At 39.3% G+C, this 16,887-nt stretch overlaps 1 protein-coding gene across 2 annotated transcripts; it reads left to right on the top strand.

Annotated features, from left to right (window-relative positions):
• Positions 1 to 429: 429 nt before the first annotated feature.
• Positions 430 to 10,462, top strand: LHFPL7 (LHFPL tetraspan subfamily member 7). Of its 2 annotated transcripts, none has more exons than XM_053457201.1 (4): positions 430 to 549; positions 8,394 to 8,644; positions 9,493 to 9,631; positions 9,947 to 10,462. In XM_053457201.1, the coding sequence occupies exons 2-4, from the start codon at positions 8,435 to 8,437 to the stop codon at positions 10,183 to 10,185; spliced, it is 588 nt and encodes a 195-aa protein (XP_053313176.1). In that variant the 5' UTR covers positions 430 to 549; positions 8,394 to 8,434; the 3' UTR covers positions 10,186 to 10,462. The 2 variants fall into 2 exon arrangements, with proteins under 2 accessions (XP_053313176.1, XP_053313183.1); XM_053457208.1 differs by having other exon boundaries at positions 457 to 549; positions 8,496 to 8,644.
• The last annotated feature ends 6,425 nt before the right edge of the window (positions 10,463 to 16,887 follow it).

The raw sequence follows: 16,887 nt of genomic DNA, 5'->3' as shown, positions 1-16,887 counted from the left end.
CTACCAATGTTTTACCATTGTTTGTCTATGGAGATGGCTGCCTATGTCCTTGATTTTATACACCTGTTAGCAATGTGTGCCGCTGAAAACCTAAATTCAATCATCAGGAGGGGTGTCCACATACTTTTGTTTAATTTGATTTGGTTCATGGAATGGCTTAACATACTATAGCTAGTCCATAAGTGAATCCATAAGCATTTGGCAGAATCACAGGGAGTCAAGGAAGTATCGAACTATCATAATACATTCAACATATCTGTATATGAATCATACACTGGAACAAAGTCATTGCGTTGACATTGGAAGAACCAGATGTAGCCACTTGAAGGTCTTTTACCTGTTTCACCAATTCCAAAAACAAACAGAAAGGAAAAAAGGAAAGAAAAGTCAACAATGATAACAGAGGAGAATAGTATGAAGTGTGCTACCGGAGTTCCCCATCAGATGTAATATTTCTCTGCATACAACAAGAGGGAGAATAATAGAAGAGAGAAAGGAAACAGCTTCACTCAGAATTAAGGCATGTTTAAGATTGATCCACTGCTGAAGGTAAGTTGGTTAGGGAGATATCAGTTACCTATGCACAGGCAGCCCAAAGATGTCGTTAATACCTAAAGAATTAGGCTGCTCTGATATATCTTTTCATTTAGAAGTTGTTTTCTTTCATAAGTGAGCCATAAGCATTTGCTTGAAATGTTCACCAGGTAAGGCAAGCCCTATCTATTCTTGGAGACAGATTACACCATCTGGGTTTGTATAGTAAATGTACTGAATGCTAAATGTCTTCACAGGTTTATCATATTTTATGGATTAGATATTTGAATATGTTTGTCTAACACTGGTGTTTACTATTCATCCAGTTTGTATGTACATTGCAGTGTAAATCCACAGATTTTATGATCTGTGGGGGATCAGTTCAATAGAACTTTACCCTTAATTGCAAATTACTGAAGGCAGTGTACAGATGTAAGGAAGTTGCTAAATGCATTTCTCTACTAGTTTTCCGTAGCAACCCAACCCATAGATGTGTGTGTGTGTGTATATATATATATATATATAGATATATATATATGTATATATATCTATATATATATATAATCTATATTGTGAGACTGTGAACCCCAGGGAGTTGATTGGCATGGCATCTGGGTACAGCTGCTATGCAGATTATACATATGGGTCCCTGGGGTGGAGCAAATGGTGAGCAGGGTGGGCCAATGCTCCGTTCCCCCATTCTGTGGAAATTCCATGCCGGCTTTTCCATGAGGCTAGACGTCTGCAGGATCCGGTGTGGGATTCCTGTGGGCTGGCATCAGGCACAGGTGCCGGGCATTAAAAACCCCTGGAGCCTGATACTCAGAGAGACTGTTGGGTGAAGAGGAAGTTCCCTGAGCTCCCAGGGCAAGGAGAGGCCCTGAACAAGAAGACCATTCCTGAGCCAAGTGAGGCAATACCTGCATGGACCTGTGTGTGTGCTGACTGGGGTCGGTTTTCCATTGCCTGGCTTAGCTGGGTCTGGCTGAGAGGTTGAGTTAGTGGGTGATTAGGCTGGTCAGTCTGGGCCAGCATCGTACAGTTAGAGAGGGCTCCAATTGGGAGCCAGGTGTTTCTTTTTGCCCACAGACCATAGCAGTGCTTTACCCGCATTCTCCACCATAGGTGACAAACCCTGTTGCATGAGGGCCATACATGTCACATTTAGGGGTCCTAAGCACAGTCCTCTAGGGCAATCAGAGTCGGGAACACCAGCTTGTTGCAAAACAGCGCTTTATTTTAACTCAAACCCGAAAACCAAATCATAGAAAGAAACACCTAGCTCCCAATTGTGTACATATATGTGTGTATATATATATATATATATATATATATATATATATATATATATAAAAACCTACTTGGCATTGCACCATAATTATGTATTGCTGCATTGATAAGTTTAAAGACATTCTTCCATAGAAATATTGTACTTTTTGTGATTTATAAAGTATACACTTAGTTATGGGTTATTGAGTACAAACAATATGCAGTGCTTCTTCCAAGCGCAATTTAGACAACTATCCCTCCAATTAACATAGAAACATAGAATTTGTTGGCAGATAAGAATCATTAAGCCCATCTCGTCTGCCCATTTTTTGGATGTATAGACTCGATAGTCTTTGGTCTTCAAAGATTCAGAATAGTTTTATGCCTGTCTCATATGTGTTTTAATTCCCTCTCTATTAGCCTCTACCCACTTCTGATAGATGCCGCCTCTGCAGGCGATACATGGGAAAATGAAGCATGGGGAAATCACGCATGGAGATCACTTAATATAAAGACCTAGTCAACTCAGTAGTACTTTCCTGTTCAAGTGTAACATCACATTACATTCATGGTCAGCATCATTCTTTACATTATATGACAGTATAAAAACAAATGATTTACTCGCTTTATGATTATATACTTTGTATCCTGTTTGTTCCTTTTTGAGCAGATATTTTTTGTAAATGTAACAATATATGCCCTAAAGTACTCAAAGTAATCATGCGGAAGTGATTTTGTCCCTGGTAAAATGCTTGTCAAAAAAGCTTCTGAATCAAACCTCTTACATCGCACTAAAGGGAAAATGTCCCATTGTTGTTTAATCCCAAAAGAATCATTTGTTAACTCACTTTCACATTTTCATTTCCTTGACTGAACGGGCATTCTTAAAGCTAATATAAGCTTATATAATATAATTTTTGCATCAACAAACACGATGTCTGCATAGGACTGTAATTTTTAATTGTTGTTGTCCTCTCCCTATTGTTTGTTTCAGTACATCTTGGTCTATATCCCTGTGCTTTTTACGTGTTTGTTATATTTTTGAGTGTTTATTCACTAATCTCTGTGCTGATCTGAGTGTCTCTCACATACTAGGCTGGTCAGCTACTTAAACTCGATCTGCCAATTTTCCCAAATCCTATATTTTACAGCATAGTGCACTAAATTTAAAGCATGCAATAATGATTACAGTTTTAGAAAAAGCAATGTGTATGTTTTAACAACCCACATTATGTGTATATAATGGAAGTGGAAACACTTACTTCCCTTTCCCAAATACACACTCTTGAACTTTCCATGTTTGACCTGGAGCCTCCTGGTCAGTTTATTCTTTCTCTGGACAGGGACCATGTTTGGTCACCCACTTCCTGCATACGTCCCGCCTACTTCCATTTAAGGCTGTCTGGAGCCAGCTCCACCCTTATCCACAACTAGCCCCGCCTCTACACAAAGCCACTCCCACAGAAAAGGGAGAACTCTAGGTAGCCTATCCTGGAATGTTCTCGCGTATGGCCATGCGTGATTTAATGATCTCTCTATTATAGTGCTGTATATATAGTAATGTAGCTTAGCATTTACAAGAGTTCAGGAAACTGAACCGATTTCATTGGCTTCTTTACCTAAGTGTGTCTTAGCCTGATTTTCTTGTTTTGAATGTATACACTGTGAGAAACGCCGCGTGAATTGTTGGCTGCTAAAAATTTTAACTAAGTATCTCCAACTCATTGAAAATTGACCATCATCAAGCTCTAGGTAGTTTCGGGAAAATGACTTTACCCCTATAAGGTTATATTTGCATTCAGTAGTTAGCATCAGATGCCAATGATAGAGCTCTGGCCTCTGGAAGCCTGAGGAATGTCTATTGAGACATTATTAGTATTGTGCATTCAATACCACTGCAAATTATCATGGTCATGTGAACTTTCTCTGGAACAGAGATTGAATGGAAAACATTGCCTTAGCCAGCTATAAAGGGCATTCTGCAATCTAATGTAAATATCTACCTCCGTTACAATGCATCAGGAAATGTTCTTGAAAATCATTCTTGCAGCTTCCTTATCCCTATACAATTGGATTGCCGGTAAACAAATACAAATCTCTCCCTAAAGAAGTTCTGGGCTTGATTCAACAAACAACCCAAACCTTAATTGGTGTTAACTGTAGCTGAATATACACGGCCTATGATTCACCTCCTTGACTAATCCCCAAGTAGCAATCATTGAGCCTAGGCAAGAACAGCAGTAAAGAGGTGCACTGAAATTAACTGAATACCAATACTAAGCGAATACTAAGCGAATCAATGAAGTACGACGAGTATTTGCCTCTGTAAACTCAGAAGCCTATTATCCTTGCCAGGAACTTTATGTAAAAAGGGACACAAGCCGACACGCATGGTATTTAACTATCTGTATGTGTATCTTTGTTATGTATTGATTAACCACCTCATATTAAACTCTGCAGTGCTGAACAATATGTTAGCACTTAACCCATTCACTACCCCATTGCCATACAGGTACGTCCATAAAAGGTGAGGCAGCCCTGCCACTGTCTAATGACAACCTGGACTCTCCTCTGTCAGCAGAAGCCAGCATTGTTGGCTTCCTGTTGACAGACTGTGTGTAATGGTGCTCAGCAAGAGTGTTGGTACACCATTACAACAGGAATGCCCCATCACTTGATGCCCCATCAGTTAAGGAATGTGTCAATGTTGGCACCTGCCATAAGGACTGTCTGTACAGACTCTGCTGAGATCTCTGATTGCCTCCCCTGCTGGCTGATCACACACATTGACTATGGAGTCCTGCTTACTGATTACAGTGTGATCAACGAAGGTAAGATGAGAGGGAAGAGAGTGAGAAACAAAATTTCTCCCTCTTCCATGTAATGGAAAAAGTGAAAAAATGAAATATAAATAAAAAGGAAAATAAGTAAACTATATAGGGAGCTCAGTGATGTCATTGTGACCTCACTGGCATCCATGAGCTATAATAGACATCCCTAATGGGATATTTAGACATATTGCACTAAGAACAGTGAGAATCAGGGCCAGTCTGATGGAGCCGAGTGAGGCAACCGCTCCAGGCGGCACTTTGCCGCCCCAAGCCCTTTTTTTTGTAAAGCGAAAGAGAGAGAAAGGAGCGCCGAGTGGTTTTCGCTTACCAAGCTGTCAGTACCCGCTCAGCGCCCCTCTCTCTCTCCTCTGCGACGAGTCTCCCTGTTCGGTCTCGGTTCCGGCTTGTAAAGATTTCCGGCGCTCAGCATTACAAGCCGGCACCGACCGAACAGGGAGATTCGCGGCAGGACTGCTGAAAGGTAAGTACAAGGGGGGCAGCAGGGACGGAGGGAGAGGAATGGTAGATAAGGGGGGGGGCGGCATTTTAAAATTCGCCCCAGGCGGCATTTTGACTTGGGCCGGCCCTGGTGAGAATAATAATATAAAATAATAAACTATTTTAAGAAATGGCAAAACATAAAAATAGATATTTTTTTAAAACTGCCCCACCATCCATTTGAGCTACTAAACCATTATAAATGAAACCCCCCTCACTGCCCCAAACCCCAGTAGTATACAAATAGTACACTATAGGGGTAATATGTAAGTGATGGATGTGGCCCTCTAGAACATAAAAAAATATGTATGTGTATTACCGTAATCAGAGGATGTTGTGGTATATAAATTGGGTCATTGTTCAGCATTTGCATAAAATGTATATTTCTTTATTTCAATTATAGTTTTTTGTTACATACTAGCACATGTTGAGTACATCAAAGCGGTAAAGGTGAATCTTGATTAAACACTGACAATGACGCCACCTACTGGAGAAAAGGGTAATTGAATCATATCTATATGTATACTATAACACCATTTCAAAATATAACTTTATTATACATTCTATTTACATATTTCTACTACTCCCTCAATCATAAACTAATATTTTTGGGGATTTGTTTAGATATTACCTAGATATAAGTAATTAATATATCTAATACTCGTTATTATATAGAACTATTATAGCATACCAATAAAAGTTACAGTTTAGATGGTGTTTTGGTATACATAATTTTGATTAAACCAGCATATGGTAAAAGGGCATAATGTTGCCACTGATATGTCATAGCTAGTCTTTAACATTAAAAATGAACCTTTGAAATCAGTAAGCTACAGAAACAGGCAGGAGAGAAGGTGTAATCAGAGGGGATTCAGAGGTCTAGAGTTGTAGGAGTGACGTACCAAGATAGAGTTACCAAGTGATGTGTGTAATGTAAAATTAGAAAAAAACATGATATCCAGGGATGGATATATTGATAATTCAGCATAACTCCATCTGTTCATATTGCTGTACCGGTAATTGGATTGATGCACACACCATGAAGATGAATGCTTAGTAGGTGACAGGTATGGTCTAGTCCAAGTTTTTTTTCTGCGTGGGCCACACTCATTTTTCATTGAGAGAAAATATGGCCTTTTAGCTTTATAATGCATATAAATACAGGATTAATTTGGCAATAATGAAAAAAGAAGTGGAAAAGTTTTTTTGATCAACTTTTATAACACACACACACACCAGGACAGGCTCTGCCACACCGACACCCTAAAAAACACACCAGGACAGGCCCTGACACCCAAACACACATACACCAGGACAGGCTCTACCACACCAACACCCAAACACACACACACCAGGACAGGCTCTGCCACACGACACCCAAACACACACACACCAGGACAGGCTCTGCCACACTGACACCCAAACACACACCAGGACAGGCTCTGCCCCACCAACACCCAAGCACAAACACACATCAGGACAGGATCTGCCACACTGACACCCAAACACACAAACCAGGACATGTTCTGCCCCACCAACACCCAAACACACACACACACATCAGGACAGACTCTGCCACACTGACACACCAAACACACACACACCAAGGCTGGCTCTGCCACACTGACACCCAAACACCTAAACACACACCAGGACAGGCTCTGCCACACCGACAGCCAAACAAACGCCAAGACAGGCTCTGCCACACTGACACCCAAACACACACACCAGGACAGGCTCTACCACACCGACTGCCAAACACACACACCAGGACAGGCTTGCCACACCGACACCCAAACACACCAGGACAGGCTCTGCCACACCGACACACCAAACACACACACACCAGGACAGGCTCAGTCACACCGGCACCCAAACATACACACTCACCAGGACAGACTCTGCCACACCGACACCCAAACACACACACACCAGGACAGGCTCTGCCACGCTGAAGCATTAAAAAATGTATTTTCTACGCTGCTTTGTCATTAACTGCCCCTTTTGTATTTTTGCCCCCTTGTGTATTGATGCCCCTGCCCAGCCCCCTTTAGTATTGATTGGCTAATGTGATTCCCAACCACCCTCTTGTCTATAAATGCATCCATTGCCATGTGTTTTACCCCCAGCCAACCCCCTATTGATTTTGTAATGCCACAACCCAGCCATCCCCCTTTTGTATTATTTATTTTTTGTCCCAAGGGAATCTCCCCCCCTTGACTATGGGTCCACTTTCCTATAACCCCCCACTATTTTTTGTGTGTTTTTACCCCTGCTGTCGTCTGACGTTTTGATCCTCTCCCTGTCAGGAGAAACTCTTCTGTGAGCCCGCTCCCTTGAATGTCACATCTTAAAAGTGGCTGTGCGGCCGCTTTGAATGATGGTCTGACGGCCAACGGACTGGCCGGCCCACCGGGGAATCTCCTGGGGGCCAGTCTGGCCCTGCTCACGTGCAGCGCACCTCGAAATCCGGCGGCCGCACGTTGGGCGCCCCTGGTCTAGTTGGTTGCTAAATGTTCATTAACCAGTATGTGCTGATTCATCACTGTACATGGGGAATTATTATTTGAAATGTTAACATATTTCAACAAATACTCTTAATATAAGGTTCCAGGGGCAAAAATACATGGGCTATTAGTATGTTTTTAGAGTTCAACCTTTTATTTTTTATTAGGTGTAGCGGGTCATCAAAAGAAACAAATCTGTACAATATTTAATACAGAATAGCATGTAACAATAACACAAAGGTGTAGACCATCCCCTGTCTACATTGTACGTTATATTTCCAGATATACAGTATACAATAAGAAACACCTCTAAACAGACTTGATGCAGTACACCCAACCCACAGCATTTTCCACAAAATGTATGTGTATGTATGTTTTTAACTCATTATTTATCCCAACATGAGCGTAAACCCTTTACTAAATCTGGTGTAATCTCTTTCCCACTGTCCTTCTCTCACTTATTGCATAAATTGACGGCTCTTTACCATACTGGAACCTCAAATCCCATTGTTCACTTGGTGTTGGTCATTTACTTTTAGTATAAACCTTCTGCTAAAAACCTTTCCCAAATATATCAAAGGGTGTGCAAATATAAAATCGCAGGATTTGTAACCAATTTTGTGTATTTTATCACATACATTACTTACTGCCAGTTTCATTACATAAAATGGTGGACATGATCCTTTTTTACACTTTATATGTCTTTGTTGAATGTATGTACCTGTGTGCCACTAATAGTCACTTTACTTTGCAGGCTACAAATGACCATCAGGATCAGTGATCACTACCTTCCCAATGGTATCGTTTATGGGATTTCTCTGGCTGACCCTCTCCCTTACTTTGTCTCTCATCTCAGGATTCAGCCTGATGTCACCAGCTTGGTTTAGAAATGGTGATGTTTCTTTTGGTGTTTTTGTACAGTGCCGAGGACCTATCAATACCCCATGCAACCAGACCTGCATTTTTTATAAGGCACTGGAAGAAATCCCTGATGTTTTCTCCCAGGTACCCATTAAGGCTCTTTTATAGTACGTTGCCACCCTGCAACAAAAAGCCCCAACTGGCAAGAACTGCAGTTTGCATTAGGCACTTTTAAGTGGACATTCCCTTTAATGTAGGGACCTTAAGTGAAAGAACTGGGTCTCATCAGTGTGGCAATATTCCCTGTCCATTTCCCACACATAATTCCTTTAATAGTGCTTGATAGGGTGAGTTTTAATGGAGGCTGATCATGTACAACTGCATTTAAAATAATAAAATATGTGCATTTTGTGCTTTTGAGTATAGTGGGAGAAACCTGCGCTAATAAAAAAAAAAAAGGTTGCCCACAATGAAGATTTCTGCATCTGTATAGTAGAGGCATCTGGTTCTTTCTGCTTGGTATCCATGATTCTGGTTTCCGTGATTCTGGTTTCCATGATTCTGTTATCATGTTTGTTGAACACTTAGGACATGAAATGCCTAAACATATCACAAACAACATATAAAACAAACGTAAACTGTGCGTATAGCATAAATCAGCTATAGCCAAGTGTATTTACTTAACCAAATTTGTTCAGGGTAGCTACACATATCAAATCAAAGACTTCACCATGCTAGCAGCTTCTCCTACAAGGACTGAGCTGGCTGGGGAATTCTAAATAGTCATCTCCCCTATACATTATGTAGGACCAGCACAACCCTCCTTGCAGCAAAATGGGACTTCTGCAAACCGTGCTCAGAGTGATCTTGCTGTTATTGGATGTTGCATTAGATTTCATTAAAAACAAAGTTATTGATTAAAAATAATACCAATAAAAATAATACCAATAATAATACCAATAAATAAATAATGTCATTCCTTTCTCCTTCAGACTGCAGCAGTGATCCTTTTTGCGGGTTGGCTGCTGCTGGGTTTTGGAGCTGTGTTGGTTTTGTCGTGGACCATTATTCCAGCAGGCCTGTGCCAGAGACGATTATGCACCCCAGCCCGATATGCCCAGACTGCGGCAGGTACGTAACAAATACCATATATTTTGGTGAAGACAGGTATGTGCCATAAGGTACAAACTAACCAACTGCTCTCTTTAATCATGCAATTTAATCACAGTGGGTTGAGTAATGCATTGTCCCTTTAGTTAGCAGACCACTTACCATAATTATCACCCATGGATGGGCTGAGTTAAAATATCTATGAATAAATACCAATTTCAGACAAGAGGTAGGCAATGGTGGATAATCTAGATACTGTATTATCTTTGTACATTTTTTTTACTGCAAATAATCTCCTGCAACTAACTCATTGTTGTCTTTATGTGTCTTATGCAGTTGCTGTCACGATTCTGGGCCTTTTGGTGTTCCCGTTTTGTCTCGGCTCTTCGTTTGCTAAGCAGATCTGCGTCTCCTCCTTCATATACATAAGTGGAGAGTGTTCTCTTGGCTGGGGTTACATGATGGCCATAATCACAGTGATGCTATCTTGCTTCCTTCCCATTATTGGCCGGTACAACTTAAATGAAATTAAGACCAAGATACTGAAATCCAAGATCGCAAGAAGTATGGTGTGAATTAGAAAATATGATAATAAAGCAAACAAGCTATCCATATCATAACATTCCCTTTCACAGGTGCTTTCAAAGATAAAAAAGGGAATTTCCTGGCAGTTTGTGTATTCTCATTTTTCTGCCATTTCTCAATATTGAGAAGTTCTCTACAAACCAAAAGAAAGTATTATTTATTGGGTATGCATTGGACATCTGTGTATGGTGGTTGTGGGTTCTACTGGATTGTTCACTGTATTACTATCTTTTTGTGTACAAAATGACCATTTTTAAACTGTAACAATGTTTTTAAAGAAGAAAACTCAGAATGCCTTCCACCTGCATGAAGGTTTTCACAGCAGTCAGGCATGACGATGAAGAGCACTAACGACAAAGTACATGAGAACATGAAAGAAAGGTATAGATTTTTTAAATTGTTTTTTTCCAGAACACGCAAGTGAAACACATAGCTTTCAGGCAGATTAATTTATTTGTATAACCGTGTTATGTGCTGCATTTACACATGGAAAACTATTTTGTCATGGTGGTATGTTCTGTATAGCATCCCACTGTAGCACCCTTGAGCTTCTGGACAGTTGTTAATTGGGTTGGCTAATTTGTATGATTTATGCAATCTCAGTATCCCCCTAATTAATTATTTTCATACACAGTTGCCCCCTTACAGTGGGTGGAGGCAGTGGGGGAGCCTAGGGTCAAATGCCCATTTGGATTGCTAATTCTGTTGCCCCATACTGGAAAAGAATGGTGAGACCACAAGCAATTCCACTGGTAAACACACAAAAATAGAGTTGAAAATACAAATTCAGCTACACTCGTGTGTGAGAGACGTGGGAATTTTGTTTACTTCTAAAGGGTTCTCTACCCCCTTTTTGCCTTCACAGCTATCCCTTGACCAAAGTTCTACAACCACATTTTAGGTGAATCTGTATTGCAGCCCAACAAAAACTAAAAAGAAGCAGTCAAATCAATCAAGTGCTAATAACAAGTGTTCTTCTAACGGGTGCTCCAAGCTACTCTTAAATGTATCTAAGTATAAGCTGTCTGGCTGTGCATTCCGGAGTCTAACATGTTCTTTCCTTCATTTACTACAGAGTAGCTGCTCCTCTGGTTACCTATTGTTATTTGCTCAATTCACTAAAGTGTTCCCTTATACTGACGTCCTTGAATTCTCACTTGTAAAATTTTTATGTCAAAGCCTAAAGCAATGTCTTGGGTGTGACAGCATTCCCTCACCTTATGCTGGTATGGCAAGGTGACAGGTGCAGCTTGGGGTTATTTGATATGTTTTGCGTAAGAAAATAGAGAGTACTGAATGTGAAACTATTAAAAGAAAACACAAGAACTCTGTATATAGAAAGGATAAGCAAGAGGTTGTTGTAAAAACAAGGTGTGGCAGGTTGATTGCAGCATAACCAACGTTTAACAAATGTAACAAAGCAGAACAGAAAAGAAGGGGAAAGAAAATCACAAGTCATCTTCTGCTATACAAAGCTGGACGCAACATACACTGTACTGTAGGTACTATATGCACCAATATGGGACCCCTGACCATTACACCAGCAGGCACATCTATGACACTGCATTCTGAATACGTAGACATTAATATGTAGTCGGTCACTCTTCTGGGAAGGTTTTCCACAAGATTTTGGAGTGTTTCTGTGGGAAGTTTTCCCCATTCATCCAGTAAAGCATTTGCGATGTCAGGAACTGATGTTGGACGAGAAGGTCTGGCTCGCTATGTCCGTTCCAGTTCATCCGAAATGTGTTGGATGGGGATGAGGTCAGGGCTCTGTGCGACTCAGTTAAGTTCTTCCACACCAAACCATGTCTTTATGGACCTTTCTTTGTGCACTGGGGACAGTAATGCTGGAATAGAAAAGGGCCTTCCCCAAACTGTTCCTACAAAGTTGGAAGCATAGCATTGTCCAAAATGTTTTTGTCACTCCATAGAACACGTTTCCACTGATTCAGAGTCCAGTGGCGGCGTGCTTTACACCACTCTATCAGATGCTTGGCATTGTACTCAATGAAGTGAGTCTAGCATGCAGCTCCTCGGCCAAGGAAACCCATTCCATGAAGCTCCTGACGCACATTTTTTTGTGCTGATATTAATGCCAGTGGAAGTTTAAAACTTTTCAGCTATGGAATCAGCACAGCATTGGAGACTTTTACGCTCCATGGGCCTCGACACTCGGTGACCCCGCTCTGTGACTTTACAAGGTCTTCTCCTTCTTGGCTGAGTTGCTGCTGTTTCTAAACACTTCCACTTCCCAATAATACCCCTTACAGTTGACCATGGAATGGATGAAATTTCATGAACTTACTTATTGTTAGTGTCATGCTTAAATTCGATGAACTCTTCACCCATTTTTTCCCCACAAAGGTTTGTAAATGCAGACTGCAATGGCTAGGTGCTTGATTTTATACAGCTGTGGAAATGGGTCATACTACTTTTGTACATATAGTGTATACCTGGCTTAAAGAATTTAGACACGGATAAATAGCTGTATCAAAAATGTCATTCTAAGGATAAATAGTGATTTATAACTTCCCAAAAAGTAATAATCGTTTCAATAACAATAACTAGGATAATTAGAGCTGATTGATAACCTATTCTCACATCAGAAAAACAGGTATTTCTTCCTGCGTGAGAGCTGTGCACATCTGTCAAAACTATTTGCAGAAGTAGTCTTCATTGTGATACAATACCGATAAAAATAAAAATGACAAGCAGAATTATAGATCCATTAACCTTGCAAAAAAAGTATTTACAGTCTGTATGTGTACATATTACACATATATAGTTCATCGTAATCATAAACACAGACACGAACATTTTGTATTAGGTGCACTGCTCTTAAGCCAACAGCAGATGTCACTGATCAGGAAGGATAGTAACCATAAATTAACACATTATGGAACTCATAACTGTACCAATTTTAAGATATTTCTTATAATTTCCTAAACTGCCATTTGGTTTATGATCCGGATCCAGTTTTAGATCCTTAGCTTTGAACCTAAGCATCCCTGTGTCCTCCCTGTCTTGATCTATAGCCTGTTATCCAGATAAATAAATAAATAAAAAAAGACAACGGAATAATCACATAATCATAAGTAAATAACAACAAGAAGTTTTATTTATTTGAAAATACATATACCATATAGAATATAGATATATATTTTGATAGTTTGTCTCTGTGAACAACAGTAAAGAGCACTTTACGTTAAAAAAAATAAAAATAAAACAAGAATAAAATCATATAAAAATCAATTACCATCATGTTGAGTTCTGGGGATGGAGACTTTCACGAATATTAAATAATTTGAGGCAGAACAAAAAAGAGGTGTATGAATGTGATTATTGATACAGAGGTAAACTAACTTTCTTGCACCCATTCCACGCATGCAAACATTTGTTCACCTGACGTATCACAAACATTGACTAATTCAATGTATCATTGAATGCACACACGTGTAAATAGCAGCTGTGTGCATATACTCGTACACACACATATAAACACATGTTTGTGTGTATATATCTATATATATACATACATACATACATATGCACAATATAGACAGAACATATAAGGTCACGTAATTACAAGACCAAATGAGCATCACATGAATACCTACAGCTCAGATTCTGTAGGTCTCCAAGGTATAGCATTTCCCAAGGTCTAGTTACTATTCATCTCCGAGGTTAACATCCTTCTGCAAACATTATTTAAAATACATTAACATTATTAAAGTAAGTCTGTGAACCGCAATATATTTCAGAAACTTTGAAAAAGCATGTTTTAATTCCACATTTTGATTAATAATTTGGGGAAATTGTTTTTTGATAGAAAGTCATACGTTTTATTGAGTATTTTGTTCCAACATGAAAAAAACATGTAGATTCGCATCTTTAGAACCTCAGAATTCTTTTCTATAGATGGAATCGGTAAATAATATTAACAAAAAAATAATAATAATAATTTTGTTTAATATTTGCAGTGAGAATTGCTTTGTTACTTGTTGTGTCTCTAAGTGTATTAAATTAATGGAGGTTTTGCAGTAGTTGAAACAAACAAAAACTCTCTTTACAATGAATATTAATGTATCATAAAACAAAACATCTGCCTGAGAAAGTGGATTCATTTTATATTAATTGTGCTAAAGAATTACAATAAGCTTCATATGCAAATAAGTTAGACTATATTTTGAAAATATGAATAATGTCATATATATATATACATATTGTATTTCTAATACTTTTGCAGCAGTTGAATCCCACCTGCCGGCCCTCTGTGTCACTGCGGACGTCACTTCTGTAATGAGTAATACTAAGGTGTACATGCAGATGAGTAATGTATCCCTCACGCTGAATATGTTATCCTTCACATGAAGTGAGGCAAAGGGTATTTAGGCGACATTACCCCACCCACAGGCTCTCGCCCTGTGTGCCTGATTTTACAACCTTTATTCATGAGAAAATCTCTCCTGTGCTGTCATCCTTTAACTATTTCATCACCTTAAGATTAATACAGTTTGCCTCTTGTCTACCAGTGGTAATACAAGCAAAAAAACAGAATGCTTAGATCATTTGTGAATGTACTACAAGGCTGTTGTAAGGAAGAAAAAATGGTGATGCCAACATGCATTTGTTCCACAAAGAGTATCACAAGTAGGTTATATGTGTTAGCATCTTCATACCATATATATACATCCCCATTCAAAAATTTGGGGTCACTTAGCTGTTTCATAGATAACATGGACATGTTAGCTGTGCTAACATAATTGCAAAAGGCTTTCCTAATGATCAATTAGCCTTTTAAACGTAAACTTGGATTAGCGAACACAATGTGACATTGGAACACAGGAGTGATAGGAGGACCCCGAACTTTTGAACGGCCGTGTATGTAAAGGCAATGTCTTACATTCTCGTTGGGGCAGACTACAACCGCCCTGAAGTTTAGTACGAGGATGGTCACATATCACAGCACTTAATGACCAACACGGATGCCAGAAAAGTAGTTGCTTATCTTTGTAATAAATGTGAGACATTTGATTTCACATTCACTGACAAGCAATAAGCTATGAAGTTACGACAGATGAATAAATAACATAGGTGGACAAAGCATCATTTGCATGGTACTGCCGTTGAAAACTGAATCCAAAGAGTTAAACGTTGGGTGTATCTTTACCAAATAAAAATCAGCAAAGAACAGCAAGCATAGAACTTGAAGCAGATAAATGACTTACAGGTAAAGGGAAAGTATGGAGAAGGTGTAATTTTTACAACAATATCTTAAAAACTACATATTTTAGGCGTAAATTCTGTGGGTGCCAGTTGGCGCCCTGGGAATTGGAATATACCACCACATGGTTGTTTAAAAACCAAGTCACAACTCAAATCCCTTTCACGTCATCTGCTATATACCAGAGGTGGTAAAATCCACTATCTTGGGCAATAGGGATTTCAGGATAATACTCAGCACACTGTTCACTGCCATGCAGTGTCAATGGTTCTCAATAGTGTTAATGAGAGAAATCCTAAACCTGTGTCTGTGTTAAGGCCCTTGGGCCCTAACTCTCCCACTTCTGGTTCATACAAATAAGAAAGAAAGGCTGAACAAAAAATCTGCAAGGTTAATTGCCCTGTGTATTCTGCAATAAGCACAGCACTCTTGGATTTCTGAAGCCACTGATGAAAAGAAATTAGACTTGGAGAGAAATAAAGAAAGGTTGGTAGAGGTTCAATGTAAGCCATTTTAGTCTTGATTACGTTAGAACTCAACACATGGTAAAACATTTTTATATAAAGTTATCCAGATTCTGAGCACTCTGTAAAATAAACACACTCTAAAAAAACATATTCATTGCTACTTGGGTATGTTTCACGTCAGTAATGCCAAAACATAGGCAGATTTTCTTCTGTTGCAACTTCAAAATGCTCAAAATGAGGTACGGTAACATTTAAACATCCCAACTATCAGTTACCACAGGACTGGATTCACATCTGCTGTGGAACTATTATCTGCGATGATCCTCAGCTTGCCAAAGGGTTAGAAAAAAGATAGTTGTAGCTCAACACCAGCTGGAGGACCACATTTTGCCCATCTTTGATATAATGTATGATTTAATAAAGTAGAGATATAAAACAATGACACCCTGGGCCAGATTAATTAACTGAGATAAAATGTATCACCTTATTTCTTCTTATAGATTGCTATTTAATTACTTGTCATAAATTAATCTCCAGCACTGAGTCCATTGAATCTTGGTTGCCACATTTATAAAAAATGTGGCAAGTTTATGAAGACTTAGATCCAAATCCCTTTATCTATCCATTTATATAAGATCACATCAAGCATACTAATCTTTTAACTATGCGCTGTTATGGAGTCGTCTTTCAGCTAACTGACCCCCTGCTCTGGAATCAGTTAATATAATGTGACACATTACATGCCCCTTGCTCTACTAATCCTGACCAATTTGTTTTTAGGAGCAGAGATGAACAGATCATCCAGCTGTGGGGTGTCCAAATACTACCCGAGCCTTTATTTTAAAGATGCAACAAAAGAACAGTTAAAAAAAATTTATTACATCATGTCAGTCACATCGGTCATAAACATTCTTTATGGAAAATAATACCGTACTTAAACGTGTTTTCCCTCTCCATAATCTCTTGCTCTCCCTCATTCACACACACACACACCATTC

This window comes from Spea bombifrons, chromosome 1 (genome assembly GCF_027358695.1).
Source record: "Spea bombifrons isolate aSpeBom1 chromosome 1, aSpeBom1.2.pri, whole genome shotgun sequence".
NCBI classification, from domain to species: domain Eukaryota; kingdom Metazoa; phylum Chordata; class Amphibia; order Anura; family Pelobatidae; genus Spea; species Spea bombifrons.
This window is presented reverse-complemented; position numbering and strand designations above follow the sequence as displayed.